This window comes from Chenopodium quinoa, unplaced genomic scaffold (genome assembly GCF_001683475.1).
Source record: "Chenopodium quinoa cultivar QQ74 unplaced genomic scaffold, ASM168347v1, whole genome shotgun sequence".
NCBI lineage: Eukaryota > Viridiplantae > Streptophyta > Magnoliopsida > Caryophyllales > Amaranthaceae > Chenopodium > Chenopodium quinoa.
In genome coordinates, this window is record NW_018742418.1 from 1,083,057 (window position 1) to 1,103,730 (window position 20,674).

At 37.9% G+C, this 20,674-nt stretch overlaps 2 protein-coding genes across 4 annotated transcripts; both read left to right on the top strand.

Moving 5' to 3' along the window:
- Nucleotides 1-12,428: 12,428 nt before the first annotated feature.
- Nucleotides 12,429-17,441, top strand: LOC110708419 (serine/arginine-rich splicing factor RSZ22-like). Of its 3 annotated transcripts, XR_002508722.1 has the most exons (7): nt 12,449-12,540; nt 12,661-12,768; nt 13,009-13,097; nt 14,093-14,315; nt 14,640-14,792; nt 15,369-15,597; nt 15,760-17,441. XR_002508722.1 is itself a non-coding variant. In XM_021886560.1 (6 exons), the coding sequence occupies exons 2-6, from the start codon at nt 12,680-12,682 to the stop codon at nt 15,373-15,375; spliced, it is 561 nt and encodes a 186-aa protein (XP_021742252.1). In that variant the 5' UTR covers nt 12,429-12,540; nt 12,675-12,679; the 3' UTR covers nt 15,376-15,745. The 3 variants fall into 3 exon arrangements, 2 of the variants coding, with proteins under 2 accessions (XP_021742252.1, XP_021742240.1); XM_021886560.1 differs by lacking the exon at nt 15,760-17,441 and having other exon boundaries at nt 12,429-12,540; nt 12,675-12,768; nt 15,369-15,745; XM_021886548.1 differs by lacking the exon at nt 15,760-17,441 and having other exon boundaries at nt 15,369-15,745.
- Nucleotides 17,442-18,232: 791 nt separating this feature from the next.
- Nucleotides 18,233-19,686, top strand: LOC110708438. The gene has a single exon (XM_021886570.1). The coding sequence runs from the start codon at nt 18,373-18,375 to the stop codon at nt 19,540-19,542; it is 1,170 nt and encodes a 389-aa protein (XP_021742262.1). The 5' UTR covers nt 18,233-18,372; the 3' UTR covers nt 19,543-19,686.
- The last annotated feature ends 988 nt before the right edge of the window (nt 19,687-20,674 follow it).

Genomic DNA, 20,674 nt, shown 5'->3' on the forward strand with positions numbered 1-20,674 from the left:
ACAATTAAAGATTGAATCTTTAACATTTTAGGGGCTTCAAGAATCATATTCACCATAAACTTTCACACTCCAAGCAATTAATTAATTTGCAAAAATGTGAAATTTTAAGTTTACGTGAAATTAAGAGCCCACCAAATGAAGCACCAATATGACTTCATAAACATGTTTAATAAGGGTTAAAATTTCAGAAGATTAATGGTATAATCAAAGACATAATCCAACAATTGCATGCCATAATTAATCAAGGTTTAAAGATTTAAAAAATTTTGTTTCAAACGAAAAACCCCACGAAAAACCACTTTCTGGGTGGATTTTGGCTTCTAAAAGGTCGTTTTTAACACTTTGAGGTTAAATAATGATTTAGAACGTCGATTCCACCCAAAAGTCACTATTTTTGAGTCGAAATCGGGGTTCGTAGGCCAAAATTAACATAAATACGATTTTAATCTAATTAAAAATGAGGTCCTAATCTAATTAGGATGCTTAACCAGAAATTTAAATCCATTTAAATCACCTCAATTAATTTTTAGTTGTAAAAATTAAATGCAAGAGACTCTTATACCGCTGTTGGTTTTGCAGTGTCTGACACCGCGCGAAAACAAAATCCTAAAACCAGATCACATGCATAATGATTACAACATAAACAAAAGCATGCAAATGAATAAAACACGAACACATAAAGAGAAGAGATAAAAAGAAACTCACCCTAGACGCGTGCTTCGCTCACTCAATGAGCTCGGACTTGAAAGCTTCAAGCTCTGGAGGTGCAAAACCTCCAACGGCTCACACCCTCGTTCACCGAACCAGAACTGGCCTCTACCCCGTGGCTTAGACGGGGCTAGACCAAAATTAACTTAGAGTTTACGAACTAAGGTTTTCTCGCTTTTGGAGATCCCTTAGAGTTCACCAACTCAAGTGAAGTTCCCAATTTCCAATTATTGGTATTTATAGGGAAATGTTCGCAAGAATTCCCATCATCTTTCAATGTGGGATAGTTGGTAAAATGCCAAAAGAAAGAATTAATTTAATTCTAAATTAAATTAAAATGGCAAGGCAATCATCAAACAACAAGTGTCACAAGGAGAGCAAAGGGTTAGATGAGGACTACAAGGGGAAGACCACCTTACCTTCCCCTTGCTCCCAAGAAAACCGCCACTCACAAACCGGCACTACTCACAGTGCACCAGCTGGCGCCTAGCCTTGGGCACCAAGGCAAGCCTTGCTGGTGGCCTGGTGCTCGGCTTGGCTTGCCAGCTTGCTTGTGTGTGTCCTCGGCCCAAGCAGTAGCACAACCCACGCTAGAATACACGGGCTGCTAGCGCTGGGCGCTGCTCTCACTTGCGAGGCCTGTTGCTAGCGCTCATGTGCTAACTCGGCACCACACGCCCAGCCAAGAGATGCGATGCTTGATGGGCTTGCGGCCAAGCATGCGCTATACGGTAGCAGCTCGGCTAGGCATCCTATCCCACCTTGCCTTTGCATGGCTAAGCCATTATACGAGGCTAGGGCTTTGGTGCACGTTTACTTGTTGTTTGACTGATTTTTCTGTCTCGTCGATTCTTAAATTCGACTTGACTTACGACGCTCGGCTTCGACGCTCTAAGCTCAGACTCTGACGTCTTAGTTCGTAAAATCTCTATCGAATCATTTAATCCTTTGGATTAATTCGTCGCTTTGGTTTGGTTACACAATTGGGTGTGACCCATAGGGTTCAGTCAAGAGTAAGTTGTAATATTAATTATACATTAATATTACTGATCGGAAGCGGCCTCCAGCTATGCATTCCGATCACTTGACCTCACTGAATAATTAGATTTCCTAATAAATTCCGAACCCTCTATCGGAATGATACGCTTGTTCGAAGGACATCATTCCTTTCAATTTAAAGTAAAAGGAGAATACAAACTCGCGTTCATGTCGCCGTTCACCTTTTGCTCAATACCCTCCAAAGCTACTGCCATTTTTGTCGGCTTAGAAGAGGTGAATAAATTCTGGAAATAGCTCACAGCCACTCGATATACACCCTCCAAGTCATTATGTAAAATGCCATCTTCCTCTTCCAACTGAACAATCATATTTTTCTGCCTTCTTTAAGAAGCCTTACGGGAAATTTTTTTGAGTATTTTTCACCTGAAGTCAGCCACAATACTCGGGATCGCTGCCTCCAATAAAGTTCTTCATAGTGAAGGAGATCATTAAGCTCCTTAATTACTCTTTTCCTCTCCTTGACCTGATTTTGACTCCTACCACCTATATTTAGCACTTCCAATCTCTTTCTTTTTTCTTTCTGATTTCTTTAAAAACATAGCAAAATTCCTTATTATTGCTCCAAAACTTCAGCTCTGCTGCACAAAATGTCAACTTCGACTCCACCAAACTCCAACCACTATCCACAAAAATTCTACAACCTCTTCACACTTTTCATGTTCTGTCCATATTTGCTCGAACCTGAACACCTTTTCCTTCCCTCCTACCGTATCACCCCTCTCCTCCAAAGTGAGTTTGATAGGCGCGTGATCAGACCAGTCACGCTCTAAATTGTGTAGTTTAGCCTTCGGAAAACTCTCCAACCACCTCGAATTAGCCAATGCTCTATTAAGACAGCACTGCACATTATCCACCCCTGCTTGACCATTGTCGAATGTAAACACATAGCCTACATACGGCACATCACACAAGTTACACACATCAAGCGCTTCTCTAAAGTTTTCCATTTGCCACAAATCTCTATCATTCCCACCCTTCTTTTCCGATTCAAACAAAATTTCATAAAAATCACCGATACACACCCAAGCCTCTTTCCCTCTCCCCGCTAACTCACCAAGGAGCTTCCACAACAAGTGTCTATTTTACACCTTTGGCCACCCATAAAACCAGTCAACCTCCACTCTACATCACCCATCCTCTTCTTAATCATAACATTAACATGATGCACTGACATAGATTGTAAATGCACCTCGATATCCTTAAGCCATAAAAGAGCAATCCCACCCGACCTCCCACAACTATCAACTGCAAGGCCATCATAACCCACAAATTTTCTCCGAATTTTATTCATCTCACTGCTACTCAATTTTGTCTTCATAAGAAAAATAAGAGAGACAAGGCCTCTCTCCGGATCAAGTTCCAGAGATTATTAACTGCAGATGTATTGCCCAGACCTCTGCGAGTTAATGCTTAATACACTCATTAAGCTTGGCGGGGCTGCTTGTTCACAGCCGCCGCCACCAACAATCCGGAATTATCATAAAAAAAATTAATTGCTTCTTCTACCCAAGAGCCCCTACATCACCACAAAATTCCATCTACCTTCCATGCTTCCCCAAAACAACATTATCCCCTAAGCTCATGTTAGTATCAAAATTATCAACCTCTCTGGTCACTTTTCTCCACTTCCTACATTCCACTGTCGCACCTCCCTTATTTTCCCCACTATCAATTTTATCTCCCACTTCCCCTTTCTCCCCTGCATTCTCACAAACCCCCTCATCACTCGCCCCTTTGTCAAAGTTTTGACCCCCATCATAACCCTTCTCTCATCCCCTCACCACTTGCCCCTTAATAGACAACTTCTCTATACCTAGCTGCTGCTCAGTACCCAATTGCTTCCTATCACCTCCTAATCCCACCTCCAACACACTACGATCATCCTCATGCTCCTTCTCCCCTACTTCCGTTTCCTTCGTAACAAATAATTGCTTACGAGTCGAGATCACTACTTGTAATTCTTCCACTTCTTTCTCTCTGCCTTTTCTGGGAGAAGCAAGAAGCCACCGTCTCTATCCTAGTTTTGCTTTTTTGCTCTCCTCCGACACCAGACCATGCTACAATCCTTCTCCGCTTGTCCAATGACACCACAGGCAAAACCGAAGAAAGGTAAGCACTCATATTCAAATTCAACGCATACTATGTTACCACTTTTGTCTAGGATTCGCTGAAATCAACGCAAGGGTTAGTAATATTCATCATAACCTTAACCTTACGAAACCTGTCCAGTCCAAGCATATCCTCTTCGAGTTCCATCACCTCACCCCAGTTTGATACAAGCTCCTTAACATCCTCATTCGATCTGCAATTAAACGGAAGATGTTTTATTCTCATCCAAAAAGGAGAATGGTAAAGAGGTACCTTCTCAGGTTGCTCATCTCCTTCTACTTCCTTCAACACCAATAATTTATTATCTCCAATTAAAGAATTGAAAGGCATATAGATCAGGACCAAACACCTTAATTACTAGTTTATTAATTAAGCCCCACACTTTTGTCATAGTATTCTTAAATGCGTCAACATTGTACGGCCTCCCTGTCACCAGTATACCAATCAAAAGTAAATGGAATTTCTCCTTCGAAAGCGGCGCATTCACTACCTCTAAGTCAACAACTCCACCATCTTCATCCTCAAGTCAAAGGTTCGGATATCGTTTCGCAATCTCATCCGCCATAGCAATCGTAGAGCACAAGGAAATACAAGCCCTAGCTAAAGTCAACGACAGCCAAACCCTACTTCTTAGAGAGTACACCCTTTCTTTCAAGGGAGATTTTATGATTTTTTTACATACGAAGTAGTATTAAAAATCATTAAATCAAGTTTCACTCAAACACCCTTAAATAAAAAATTAATAAATACTCTTCTTTGTTAAAAAAAAAAAAAAACAAAAAAAAAAAACCTTTTCTTTAAATTTTTATGGAAAAATTAAAACTAATAATCTCACCTTTGGCTCATCTTCTCAAAACAATCCCACCTTTACATATTATGAAAACAATCCCACCTTATACCCCCATATTCTCAAAATGAGTCATTTTACCTTCAACCTGTAAAACAAGTTAGATTATTTATTTTTTTTCCTTTAATCCCTAGGCTTCTTCTCTCACCTTACCCCCTACATCCCTGTCAACCACCTCCACACCACCACCTAAAATCTTAATTCGACAGCACCACCACCACACACCAACTCCCACGCAAACACCACCACACACCAACATCCACAACACGTAAACACCACCACACAACCACTTGTCCCTGCTCCACCGTCCACAACAACAACAACCACAACTCACGACCAATCCCCACCTTCTGCAACCCCCACACTCAACTCAACACTGAACTCAAACTCCCCTACCCAGTCTTCTTTTACCAATGCACACCACCTGCGAGCTTAGCCACCACCAAACGCTGACCCCAACTGCCGCATAACCCAGACAACCGCCGTATTCGCCTCGCTATTCACCCAAACCAACAACAACAACAGCGCAGCCAGCCAGCCACTAGACTGTTAGGTTTTCAGTAATTCAAGACAAGAATTACTAATAAATGTGGGAACAAAAACCTAAAATGAAGTATAATTCAACTAGATTATACAACAATCAATATTATTCAAAATATTACAACCAAACACCAAATTATCAAAGTATTACAGAAAATACTAAGAAAAACACTAATGTGAAAGATATTACATTTGCCTCAACTCCAAGCCTTTGAGAACGAACATGAACATGAGAAATGCTATGACCACTCGAGTCTCAATCCTTGATACACTGTCTTAAGCGTGTGAACACTTTCCTAAAGAGTTTAATTTCCCCCACAACGGTGTTTGGGTTTAATCCAAAAATACTCTTTGAGATATAAAAGACAACCAATCGTTCTTTGCACTAAGAATCGAATTAAAGATGACTAATTCACAAAATTGGATTAATTGAAAGAGTTTTCTCACAAAAGTTTGCAAGAAATTTGAGAGAAAAGTGTAGAGAATACTGCTTGGGGAGAAGAAGAAAATCAGTGTACCCTTTTCTTCATGAAATAAGCCTTTTAATAAAAGACTCAACAGTAAAAAAAACCGCAAAACAGGGAGACGCGGGAGCGCCATCAGGTGGAGCGAGCGCTCCTCATCAGAAATGCGAAATTTCCACTGGAAGGCAGAAGAGGGCGCGGTTTAGGCGCGACCGAACGCGCGGGCGCGCCAACCTTACCCTTCCAAAGTTCCAAATTCCAGAGAGGTACGCGGTTTAGGCGCGCTCTCTGCGCGGCCACGCTTAACTTGCGCGAGCGCTCCTTCATGGTCGCGATCGCACAACCATCAACACTCTAATTATCCAACAATCCTCCCCCATTTAGAGTGTTCCTTAAAACATTCTCCACTTCTAACAATTAAACCACATCTCATGCATCAATGCCAATGTCCCTTCGGATTGAATTGACACCTAGTACAACACACTTAACGATGATCATATCCCATGATTTCCATACGAATTGAATCACGCGTATATATCCAACCATTTGAAGGTGAAGTACACACAAGACAAATCGAATTAATCATCACTTGACACTTTTATATAGCCATGTGTCCGTATCTTTCATAAGTTCATCAAAGTCTATATGTCCATCTAGACTTCTTGAAGCGGCTAAACTTCGAACTTATATAGGTATGTTCTCATATACGTAATAGTGCCCTTGTGATAAAACACCTTCATTTAGAGCTTCTCAACTCTAAATCTTTGAGAACTTTAAATAAACGCTACCTTACACATCACAAGTAACATAGCAACATGGGTTAACAAACATTGCTAACAAACATAAAAAATGCAATTCAACCACATTGAATCTAAGACTTGATGTTTCTTCAAGCGTTAGATTGGGTTTCACAAATTTGTGTTTTTGGACATAAACCCATTCCATTCATGGCAAATATGATGGAATGCCTTGGCATTGCTTTAGTAAAGCAATCTGCCAAATTCAATTTCGTTGGAACATAGTCGAGACTTATGACCCCATCATTGATAAGCTCTTTCACTAGGCTATGCCTTAGTGAAATATGCCGAGACTTACCATTGTACACTTGACTATAAGCCTTTATCAACGCCGAATTGGAATTACAATGGATTGCCACCGGTGGCATTGGCTTTGGCAATAAAGGCAACTCTATCATGAGATTCCTCAACCACTCAGCCTCTTTACTAGCTGAAGCAAGAGCTATACTCCGCTACCATAGTAAAAATCGGCAATGCAAGTTTGTTTCTTAGAAAACCATGAAATGACACCTCCCCCAAACATAAACACCCAACCACTTACAGAAGAGTCACCCTCTTTGTAAGTAATCCAACTTGCATCAGAATATCCTTCTAAAACTGAAGGAAATCCACTATAAGTTAGACCATAGTCTAATGTACCCTTAAGGTACCTCAAGACCCTCCGAACTGCAAACCAATGTGGTGCACCCGGGTTACTAGTAAATCTACTTAGTTTCCCCACAGCCAATGTAATATCCGGTCTTGTACTTGTCATGGCATACGTCAAGGATCCAATTATCCTTGAATATTCCAATTGGGAAACCGTTTTCCCCGAATTCTTAACCAATTTAACATTAGGTTCCATGGGGGTGTTCACGGGACACTTATCAAACATATTAAACCGTTTGATCATCTTCTCAATATAATGAGATTGACTTAGGATAAGTCTTCCATTGTCCCTAATAATATTGATGCCCAAAATGACATCCGCCTCCCCCACATCCTTCATCTAAAAAAATGAGGATAAGAATTCCTTGGTCAATTCTACTTGTTGTAGACTTGTACCAAAGATAAGCATATCATCAACATATAGACAAATGATGACACCATGACCTTTGTCATCAAATTTTCTATAAGTACACTTATCATCTTGATTCACTTTGAATCCAAAGGACAAAATCGTGTCATCAAATTTCCAATGCCACTGTTTTGGTGCTTGTTTAAGTCCATACAATGACTTAACCAATTTGCACATCTTATCTTCCTGTCCTTCCAAAACAAATCCTTCGGGTTGTTTCATATACACTTCTTCCTCTAGATCTCCATAAAGGAATGCCGTTTTGACATCCATTTGATGAATCACTAGATTATATACCGAAGTCATTGCAATCAATAACCTTAGGGAGGTAATTCTTGCAACCGGTGCATAGGTATCGAAATAATCAACACCATGCTTTTGCCTAAAGCCTTGGATAACCAATCTGGCTTTAAATTTCACTATGGAGCCATCCGGTCTCCTTTTCCTAGTGAAAATCCACTTGCAACCAAGAGGTTTGCAACCGGGAGGTAAATCCTCTATGACCCAAGTATTATTTCCCATGATGGAATCCATCTCATCATTTATAGCTTCCTTCCAAAATGCACTATCTTGGGAAGATATAGCCTCGCTATAAGTCTTTGGGTCACTATCCATATTGAAACAATATGGAGTAGTAGAACTAAGGACATCCCTAGATCCTTCAACCAAATAAATTATGAAGTCATCTAGAGGATTCCTAATTTTCCTTTCTCTAGTACTTCTCCTCACTTGAGGAGTTTCAACATTCTCATTATCGAATGTACTTTCATGAGTTTCAAGTTAATCATTCAACTCTACTATCTCCCTATCATTGGCACTGATCCGTAGATCTTTCGGTCAACTCATTGATACTCATTGATGAAAATAGATTTTCATCAAATATTGCATCTCTTGACTCAATAACCGAATGAATCGATATATAGTCATTTTTTTCTATTACATAGAACCTATAGGTTTTGCTAAGCTCAGCATAACCTATAAATATGCAATCCAAGCCCCTTTTACCGAGCTTTCTTTTCTTGTTGTCGGGCACTCTTACGATTGCCCTACAACCCCAAACCTTGAGATACTTCAAGTTTGGTTTTCTTTTGTACCAAAGTTCATAAGGAGTAGATTGTTTTCCCTTAGTGGGAACCCGGTTAAGAATGTGACAAGCTGTCAACATTGCTTCACCCCAGAACCCTTCACTCAAACCAGAGTAAGATAACATGGAATTAACCATTTCTTCAAGAGTTCTGTTTTTCCTTTCAGCTACACCATTTTATTGTGGTGCATAACCAGTTGTAGTCTCATGAATTATACCCAAAGATTGGAAATAAACTGGATCATAATATTCCCCTTCCTTATCAATTCTAATTCTCTTAATTAATGATTCTACTAGCAATTCTACTTCTCTTTTATAAATATCAAACTTTGTTAAAACTTCATCTTTGGAATGCAAAAGATACACATAACAAAACCTAGAATAATCATCTATAAACGTTATCATGTATCTTTTGTTCCCCAAAGAAGGAGTACTATGAAAATCACACAAGTCACTATGGATTAGTTCTAAAATATTAGAACTTCTCTCAACTCTCTTAAAAGGAGTTCTAGTGATCTTGTTCAACATGCAAGTAGAACATTTATTAGGAGAAATATCACAAGAAGGAATCAATTCTTGTTTGGACATAAAAAGCATTTTACTATAATTCACATGTCCTAATCTAGAATGCCATAAGTTAAACAAACTCAAATCAACATGATTATCATTGACATCAACATTCAAACATAAACCATCATCAAATACATACTTGTCTTTCAAAGAAAGTTTAAACAAACCATTGTCTACATAACAACGACCAACAAATGTTACACCCCTAGTAATTATGCATCTATTAGCTTCAAATACAAGCTTATTTCCAAGACTATTCAAGGTAGGCCCGGATACAAGGTTCCTACTAATTTCCGGAGCATACAAAACATTCCTAAGAATTATTGTAGTCCCCGAACTAAACACAAGCTCAACTTGTCCTCTTCCAAGAACCTTGATGGTAGAGTTGTTCCCCATGTAGAGGTCTTCTCCATCAACAACCTTTTGAAAGGTTTTGAACTAGTGTTTACTCTTGCATACATGCCTTGAAGCCCCCGAATCAATCCACCATGAGTCATCATCCTGCACCATTAAAATGTTAAGATCCGTTGCATTTAAATCCAAACCAGAATTAAATTCAACCTCATGAATTGGATTACCTTTGGTGGGTGGGTTCTTGCTTTCATTAGCACGACCCTCCTTAGCTTTCTCCATCCTTTTCTTAAAAGAAAAGCAGTCCTTCTTGCGGTGACCAACCTTACCGCATTCCCAACAAGCAAACTTGTTATTGTTTGCTTGCTTTTTGGACTTTCCTTTGGAAGAATTATTATTCTTCCTCTTTCCACTAGTAGATGCACTAGCTCTCCCTTCATCTACCATATTAACAGTAGATGTGCTAGGATTTCCATCCTTAGCTCCTTCCATGGCACGAATCCCTTCTTCAATTTGAAGATGGGTGGCCAAACCGGACAATGTCATGTCCTCTTTCTTGTGTTTCAAGTTATGCTTAACACTTATCCAACTAAGGGGTAACTTATCAATGATACTAGAAACAACAAACAATTCATTCATGGCTATTCCATGTTGTTCCAAGCTACCATATATACGTTGCAATTCATGAAATCGGTCCATTATGGACCGACCATCAACAAATTTAAAATTATTAAAATTGCTAACCAAGAATTTCTTACTTGAAGCGTCTTCCGCCATGTATTTGCTCTCTAAGAACTCCCAAAGCTCCTTAGCCAACACAATGTTTTGGTAAACATCAAACAAGTCATCCTCCATACCATTCAAGATATGACCACGACAAATGAAATCATCATTGTCCCATTTCGATCTTTCCCGAACGGATTCCAAGGTCTCATTCTCATGTTCATCCGGCCTTGGAGTACTAATAACATAGGCTACATTCAAAGATGTAAGAAGAAAATACATCTTCTTCTTCCATCTTCGAAACTCCACACCGTCAAACTTCTTGAGTTTGACAAAATTTGTGATCAATTCTTTCACACTAGACATGCTTGCTAAAGTATTAAACTCTTTAGATTGTTAGGTTTTCAGTAATTCAAGACAAGAATTACTAATAAATGTGGGAACAAAAACCTAAAATGAAGTATAATTCAACTAGATTATACAACAATCAATATTATTCAAAATATTACAACCAAACACCAAATTATCAAAGTATTACAGAAAATACTAAGAAAAACACTAATGTGAAAGATATTACATTTGCCTCAACTCCAAGCCTTTGAGAACGAACATGAACATGAGAAATGCTATGACCACTCGAGTCTCAATCCTTGATACACTGTCTTAAGCGTGTGAACACTTTCCTAAAGAGTTTAATTTCCCCCACAACGGTGTTTGGGTTTAATCCAAAAATACTCTTTGAGATATAAAAGACAACCAATCGTTCTTTGCACTAAGAATCGAATTAAAGATGACTAATTCACAAAATTGGATTAATTGAAAGAGTTTTCTCACAAAAGTTTGCAAGAAATTTGAGAGAAAAGTGTAGAGAATACTGCTTGGGGAGAAGAAGAAAATCAGTGTACCCTTTTCTTCACGAAATAAGCCTTTTAATAAAAGACTCAACCGTTAGAAAAAACCGCAAAACAGGTAGGCGCGGGCGCTCCACCAGGAGGCACGGGCGCGCCATCAGGTGGAGCGGGGGCTCCTATATTAGGAGCGGGCGCTCCTCATCAGAAATGCAAAATTTCCACAGGAAGGCAGAAGGGGGCGCGGTTTAGGCGCGACTGGACGCGCGGGCGCGCCAACCTTACCCTTCCAAAGTTCCAAATTCCAGAGAGGTACGTGGTTTAGGCGCGCTCTCTGCGCGGCCGCGCTTAACTTGCGCGAGCGCTCCTTCATGGTCGCGATCGCGCAACCATCAACACTCTAAATATCCACCATGGACTGCCGCAAACCAATACCTACAACACTGATTCCGTCGCGCACAACACTAACAACTGGTCACTAATCCCAACAACAGTCACATCATACTTTTCGTTCGCCAAATCAGCAATTGCAGCCCCAATTCGGCCCAATTTCAAATTAATTGAAGCCCAATTCAGCCCCAATTCTGCCATTGAAGGAGTGGGGGAGGTGGGAGGTTTGATGAGAGCTTTAAAGGAGGAGAAAGAAAGAGAAAGAGGATTTTGAGTGGTAAGAATGAAAAAATGGTGGGAGCTTGGATTCTAGTGATGGTTTAGGTGGGGAGTGATAGGGAAGGGGAGTGTTGCAGATTGGGGATCGGGAAGGTTGATTTTGTTTTGTTTTTTTTTTTTTTTTTTCGGTGTGAGGGTGGCTGGATGTGGTGGTGGTGAATTGGTTGGGAGGGAATCAAGGAGGGGGACTGCCCGCTAGGTCAGGTTGTTCCGGCGGGCGGCTGATCAGGCGAGGGGGGGGGGGCTCCGACAGAGGAAGGAAAAAGAAGGGTTTTTTTTTTTGTTTATTCCTTTATTTTTTAAAAATAAAAAAAATTTAAATAACCAATTAGAAGACAACACGTGGCAAAATATCTTGAGAATATAAGGTAAAAGTCGGTGACCAATTTCACTAACAGGTAAAAGCCTTATTTTGAGAATATAAGGTATAAAGCTGGGATTATTTCCAACACAAAAATGGGATTGTTTTGAAAAAAATGTGCCACAGGTGGAATTATTAGTTTCAAATTTTTTTATTTAATATATTTATCTATTGGGCTATTCTAAATATGGCCTATACAATTGGCAATAGTCCATCAAGTCATATTCCATTAAAGCCCATAAATTTTTATGTACAAATAACCCCTTAATCAGAAGTTTGTAACAGAAACTTGTTTTGTATTGCAAGTTTGTAACTGCAACCACCGAAATTCCCCTCTTTTGATCAAGCCCTAGGTTTTTCCCTCTCCTCACTTTCTCTACTGATTTCTTCGTCAATTTCTTGAATTAAACCTTAGAATTCATTCTTAGTTCCTCGAATTTGTGTTTTATTGAATTCTCATCGATTTTTGTCAGCTATCAAATTTCAGGAATAATGGCTCGAGTTTATGTCGGTAATCTGGATCCTCAAGTCACCGAACGTGAGCTCGAGGATGAATTTCGAGTTTATGGCGTTCTTCGCAGGTTAAGATTTTTTTCCTTTTTCTGTATCTTATACAAAATTTTCAACCTTAATTTTGATTCGAGTAGTTTAAACTGGGATTCCTTTTTCGTTGTTCTGATTCTGAAATGTAAATGTTTGGCAAATTTGTCTATCTTTATAATTGGGTTATTTTACATTATTTTATTTTTATCAAATTAGATGATTTTAGCTTTGATGATGATTTCTTATGCTAGCAAATTACCAATTTACCATGATTGCAGTGTGTGGGTTGCTCGAAGGCCACCGGGCTATGCTTTTATCGAATTCGATGACAAAAGGGATGCACTTGATGCAATTCAAGCTCTTGATGGTATCTTTTCTTCTTGTTTGGTCTTTAATTGAAGAAATTAATTGGGTGGAGCATTTTTCGTTCTTGAATTTATTTATCACATGCTTGATACATCTCTTCCAATTGTATTTCCTTTGTTATTATGATTCTTTAATGCTTTGTTCCTTTGGAGTTGTCGGAACCGGGTATTATCGATGATCCTTTTCTCAGACTGCTATATTATGTAACTTGGCTTCAATTTGTTGCTAGCCTTATATCAAGATAAGCTGTTCATATGTCCTACCATGGGAAATTTAGAGAGCGGCTTAAAGAATAGTGTTTTTTTTTTTATTTATTTTTTTTTTTCATAAAAAAAAACATGTTTTTTTTTGTAAAGTTTGCTGAGAGGTAATAGGTTTGGATTCCCGTTCTTGGCTGTTCTTAATCTTTCTTACAACTTTGCTGTTTATGCCATTGTGTATTACATGGGGATTACCTTATGTCCCTCTGGTTGTTTATAGCGCATAATTTTAATAATCATTGAATGTTGTAACTTGTCATGAAGTTTTGATTGTCGACTATGTCATTATCACTATACACTATTTGGTATTTTTATGGTTTTGGATCTCTTTTTGATGTTTGATGGAAGTTTGAATTGCCTACATTATGTCTGAGTTGGCCTAGTTGCAATGTGAACTTGGTGTTGCCAAATACTTTCCCCCGTTTCATAATAATTAACACACTTTGACTTTTTTTTCTGACTATTCATAATAATAGCGCGTATGAAAAACAATTAGTATCATGTAATATGTTTTTAAGTAGATATTAATGTGAAGTTTAATAATATCAGCTTTTTATTCATGTTAAATTAGATATTAATGTGAAAGATTAATATTTTCAAACTCATACATCGGCATGTGCCAAGCCTGGTTGTGTCAATTATTATGTAACGGAGTCAGAATGTTGTTTTGGATTATTATGTTTGCTTTGTTATGTATTACCATGTTGGATTACTCATGAACAAGCTTATACAACAGGAAGGAATGGCTGGCGAGTGGAACTGTCTCGTAATACCAAGGGAGGTGGAGGTCGTGGTGGACGTGGGCATGGGGGTGATGATATGAAATGCTATGAATGTGGTGAACCTGGTCACTTTGCTCGTGAATGTCGCTTGCGAGTTGGTTCAAGAGGGGTAGGTGGTGGACGGCGTCGTAGTCCTTCCCCTATTCGTCATCGTGGAAGTCCTAGTTATGGCCGCAGGTCTGCTTTTGTGATTTAGTGAATGCTTCTCTATTTGTTTGTTTTTCTATAAAGGATGGTTGTGTTGATATTTTGGAAGTTCTTTCAGTGTTTTTTTTTTTTTTATTTTTTTTATTTATTTATCTATTTTTTTCCAATCTATTGTTGCAGCTCAATTTTGGCCAATTGGTTCTGTATTTTTTTCTAGTTATATCATAAATTTGTTTAATATAACCTGTTGCCTAATCTATAAGATACTTTTTGTTAATTTCGCCTGCCATCTGATTTTTTGTCACTGTTTTCTCGACTTGCAATGATTGATGTGATGAGGTTATCATGTGGCAGGAGTTATAGCCCACGTGGATACAGCCCACGAGGAAGGAGGTCACCACTACCACCAAGGAAACGGAGCATATCACCTGCATATCGTCGTGGTCGAAGCTACAGTAGATCACCACCAGTTCGTCGTGCTCGTCGTGCCTCACCCTATGCTAATGGGTATGTGATGTTTTTCACATTAATCACCTTACCATGTTATTGCTATTTATTGTTGATAAAATGTTCATTTTCTATTACTGGCAAAATATATTCTTAGCTGATAGTTGTTTGATAATCAAGATGTGAGTTTTAATGTCTCTAATACCCAAAAGGTTACAATTGCTGTGAATTATTATTGGCAATTGCCTATTCGGTAACAAGTGTGGTTTAATCTCTATCTAGTAAAGCTGTTATGTGACTGATGTGATTCACTTAGGTTTTGAGGAGTACTATGGTTTTCTCCTATTTTTGGAGGTTAGACAAAATACAGGGTGTTGTAGAGTAACTTGTAGTGTAGACTTTTATGAAATTGTGGAAATATAATTATATATAATTACATTAATTTACTGTTGCCCCCTGGTCGAGCTTTGTGTGGTATATTTATGTTTGTAATAGCATTTACCGCACTAAGTTATTTGTCGCCCTATATTAGATACTAATATACACTTCGATCTTGTATTGCAGACTATATCCTTGAACTTTCTCTGTGCTTCACTGCTTCCAGTCTTAATTCATTTATATATTTTTTGGTTGCAGAGTTTGATGCTGATAAATGGTGGTGGAGCTTTTTTGGAGGCAACAATTGCAGGATCCAACAGTAGTACTACTAGGAATAGAGACTCTTGATATTACTGTGCATATTGAAGGCTACTAAGTGCTAAAAGTTTGCTTCGGGGGCTTGGATGACTTCTATGCTGTTTTAATGTAGGAAGTTTACTGGACATCCGTTCTGCATCAGTTTGCTCTCTACAGCTCTCTGAATGTTGTAGGTTTCTGTTATGATTGCCATCTTATTGCCTTTTTATATTTTACTATTAGTATTGTGATCAAATGTTGTTTTCTTGTTCTATAATCTTCTTAGTGTGTGTGTATTCTATATGAAGTTGGTATTTCTGAAAGACTAAAAGTTCATATTTCTTTTGTGAAGTGTGATTTAGGATGCAACGGCATCGTTTCGACTCTTACTGCTTATCGTGCTCCGTTTTTTCAAATCTGATTGTCTGCGTCATCATCTGCTTGTCATCGCTTCTTATCTTCGTGTCATCATGACTCTGGAACCCCAGTACATTGGCTGCCCTCAAAACTTAAACTTTCATCATGTATGACCAAGCTGCTCCACTTAGAACACATGCACTATGCTTGCCCTGGTTGAAGGAGATGAGATCTCGTCATTTTTCATCTAGCTTGGTTTTGAGGGCCATAGGAACCATCAAAAGTTTGTTTCTGGAAGATCTATAAGCATAATACACAAAGTGTTGAGAAGGAAATAAACTGCACATGCCTCTTTTGCTTTTAAGATTCGCAATATAGTAACATACTTCTCAGGGGACATTATGGACTTGACGTCCCTGCTTGTCAATGAGACTTGGTAAAAGTACTGCTCCAAATGTTATGTCCTCAGGGCAAAATAACCTTTTCTCTTCCACAGTTTGCAGGACATCAGTCGAAGGCCCTCAGCAGGTAAGGTTGTTTTATTTGCCTGCTTGCTATTTGGGTAAGTCGAAAACATGTTTCTTAGTCACTAACATGACATTGCTTTTCTCATCCTCAAATTATAGATGTGATGTGAACATGATCGTTGCATTGTCATTTCTTTTCATATTTTGTTTGCCCAACATCATTTGATATTTGCATAGTTTGAGATGGGGACCTAGGAAGGATTTATTCTCCTTTTGGTGTGCTTCACTGGTAGTAGACTATCAAGAACCACTGAATTGTTTTGAAAATAGTTATCTGCTTTGAGACTGTTTCCTGCCTAATATGCTTAATAAATCAGGCTAATGCTTATTGGTCTACTTCTTAAATGTCTATGGAACTTTTTCTTGGGATTTCTCAACTTGGCTTGCCTACAACTTACACAGAGGGCTTCTTTTTTATTTTGACTTGGAAGAGTATCAAACTGTGCAAGTCTTTAAATGATAAAAATTAGCATGTTGCTTCTTTGCTTTCTTTTGATTATTTTTGAATAGATATTGAATGTTATTGTGATTAGCTTTCACATGAAACTGAACACGTATTATATATGAAGTAATGGCTGTGCTAATGGCAATGAGTTTGTGTGCAACTTGCGTGGAAGGTCCTATGTTAAGCTATCGTTCTATTCTGGCTGGTACAATTTTATTTTTTTTCATAGCACTTGTGACATCTGTGCATAATTTCACCTAAACGCCTGTGTAAATTGCTGCTTGCTGTATAGATGTTGGTTGGTTTTTTACCTTAAGTATGAAGAATCCAGTGCTTCTTGCTACTTTTTCCATGTGATGTTTGGGGACATCTTTCGTATGACCTCTTCAAATTCAAGTGAATGATTGTGGATATGCTTGATAACCCCAGACAATTGTTCTAAGCTTGGAGATGGAGACCAATTGATTCTGTTTATTGTCACCGAGCCGAATATTAGTTACACATGGTTCTTAGTGTGATTTATGTCTCGTATTTGAATTAGTATAATTTTTTTTGGTAAATTATGTAATTAGGGGTGATAGTCTTGGTGTATAATTTCTTTACTTTTCCGAGTAGGTTTGTATCCGTTATGTTGTTAGTACGTAAATTGAATAGTAAATCTCAATTTATTCTTGGTTCAAAATTTAACCTGGCACCTATTCCTTATGTTTTGATCTGCACTTCTCATATGATTGCTATATAATGCTTCAATACTTTCCGTATGCAGTTGTTAGTAATGTCACTAATGTGAATGTTAATCCCAAAATATCTTTCAAATTTGATGTCCATATGTAATGACTGCACAAATCTACAAAACACATTAAAGGCATCTTTTAGAAGACAAAATGTGCGTAGTGCATTTTGTAGTTATTCCAAATGTATTTCACACACGATTTTCCACTCCCTCCACTTCCCTTCGTTCCGGTACAAATTGAGAAATTGGCATGACATTTTGGGATGGAGGGAGAATGAAATTGTAGGAATAGTGATTGTTAGAGAACCATTTCAACCAACAACTTAAGCTAATGATTGATGTCAAGAATATGTTTTATAATCTATTACGCCCCTAACACGAGAGTCTGTTGGGTTTGAAGTGTGGATGCAGCACCTCCTTATACCCTATTCCATTTTGAAATAAGGAGTGGATGAAATTCGAACCCGTTATCTTTATGTCACGCTAGCTTTGATACCATTAAAGTGTTTGGGAATATTTTCTGTGATCGTATTCCTTAAGCTAATGATTGAGGCTTAGGAATATGTTTTATTCTTTACTAGTGATGATAAGTTCTTTCTTATTTTTGTCAATTTTCAAGTTCGTTATTGCAAGGAAATTTCATGTCAAAGGACTTGCCACAACATTCCACAATCATTATTTTGTAAAAGCATAAGGTGGAAAAATTCAAAGTCAATGGTCAACAATTGGATACATTATATTAGTCAAAGAGAAGGAACGGGCATACAAGTGGTGGAAATACAAAGCCAATGGTCAGCACCTAATTCAAAGTATACTGATGATAGATTTGGATGGCTGATTGACTATAAAGTTAGCTATAGTATAAGGCTTATCCAAGTTAGATGCAGGCATACAATTTTAGACATGAATTCAGGGAATGTTGAAGCTTCCTTACTGCCCAAACACGATGATATCGAGTCACAAAACGAGAAGCTGCAAGGGACGGAAGAAGGAATTGGGATCGATATCAGGAAAGCTATCGTTAATCTCAAGAAGTTGAAGTCATTTGAAATTCTGAAGTCGGCTTTGAAAATATTTACCAGTAATACCAAGTTTATGCTCTTCATGATATTATCTATTCTTCCTCTTTTTGTTTTTATGGTCTTTTATGATATAAAACTCCAGAAATCAATAAGTTTTCTTTCATCAAACCCACTACTACTGCATAACTACCCCATGTCTATAACAACTATGTACGCATTTAATTCCTCAGTAAACAGTACTGCTTCAGCCTCACTAGATGATTATCAAGTCGTGTTGTACGATGGTAATGAGCTCATTAATACAACATATTTTGATCAAAGAAGGGAGTTTTTCATAAACACATTCCAACTTTCTCTCTTTTATTTGCTTCTCTATCCCTTTCTAGAGTTCTTTAGCTTGAGTTTAACTACGAAAATTGCATCGAAAGTTCATGCAGTTGAGAAACTGCCAACTCTCAGAGAGCTGTTTCACCAGAAAGTTAATTTCGGCAGTTCTTTTATTACCTATCTCTGTGTTCACTTGCTCTCATCTGCGACATTGTTAGGTCTTTCTTGGATAGTATTATTTCATAATCTTTTCTTCTCAGGACCTAGCTATTCCGAACAGGCTATTAATTTCTGGTATTTAACGGTTTGCGTACTTCAGTCAGTGATGTTTCTAGCTTTGCTTTACAAGTACCTTGATTGGAGTGCATTTTGGAATATGGGAATGGTGATTTCTTGTACAGAAGAACAAACTGGGGTTGCTGCGCTAGGATTGTCAGACTATTATGGAAGGCATTCCAAGAAAACCGGGTTTCAATTGATGCTCGGTTTTTTTATATTTGGTAATGTTCTGAGGCTCCCTTGTTTGTATGCCGGATTATGTAATGGGAGTTTTGCTGGTGTTATGATCACTTCCATTGTTATAATGTCAGTTTCAATTGGAAACTTGGTGAAGTGGATTGCTTTTCTATTGTACTTTCAATATTGTAAGCAGCAAACGATGGAAAAGAAGGTTGATGATCATAAGCAGGGGAAAACTGTGAAAGCAGCTGGGGATCTATCTTGATGTTTTAATTTAGTTTTGCTTTGAGGCTATCCTTTCTACTTGCAAAGTTGTGTATGCTATTGATAGAACAATGTATACTACAAGAGGGGGGGGGTGAATTGTAGTGTATGTAGACTATGGTAAATTTTGCGGAATTAAATCTACTACTAAGAGAAAAGACACTGAGATAGGCAATGAATAAATTCACTATGTAAAAATGATTTACAATCACTAATACGTTGCCTAGACTCAAGTTCCGTGAGGAACTCAAGTTACCCAACTGTGATCCCTCAATCACAGTTTCTCACACTTTGTGATTCTACTCCGAATCACTTGTACAGTGTAAACAACTCTCTCAAATCTCACACTTTACAACTCTCACAACCCAAACCCAATTACACAATGATTACAAGTATTTTCTAAAGAACTTAAGAGACTAAGGATGGAAGGAACTTCTCTTTTAAACACTTTGAAACTCTATGCTCAGAATACTTAAGATTGTTTTTCCACACTTTCAAAACTTAACGTTGATCTGTTTTTATAGGGAGATTATCCAAGCTTCCATCATGTTCCTACTTCCCCCTCAATCCCACGTTCACCTATACTGGGAAGTTGGGATGTAAGTGGAGGAAGTTGAGAACCATGATTTCACTAACTTGACTCCCAAATCCAACGTGCATCCTGTTTTTAAGCAAACAGAATTTTACCAAGTCAAAAATCAGTTTAAAAGAACATTTATTAAAAAGATAAATATTTATTTATTAAAAAGATATTTAAACAATTAATTAATTTAAAATAAATTTATCTTTTAAATTAAAGAATTATTTAGATTTTATTTATTTATAAAATAAATCTTTTCAACTGATTTTATCCCAATATTTTCAAACTGATTTTATCTCTTCCTGAAATTAAGGATTTTGAAAACTGTTAAAAACTTTTCTGAGTCATCCGTCAATCGTCAAGTTCCTTCAGGAACTTCAGGTTCCTTCAGGAACTTCATGTTTCTTCTTAGTTCCTTCCAACACTTTTGTTTCTTAAGTTCATACACTGAGTAACTAAGTATATAGAGATATGAGGACATCTTGAAAGCTTGCATTCATCATCAAGTCTTCCAAACTTTGTTGTTCCTACTCCGGAACATATTACTTCAAAC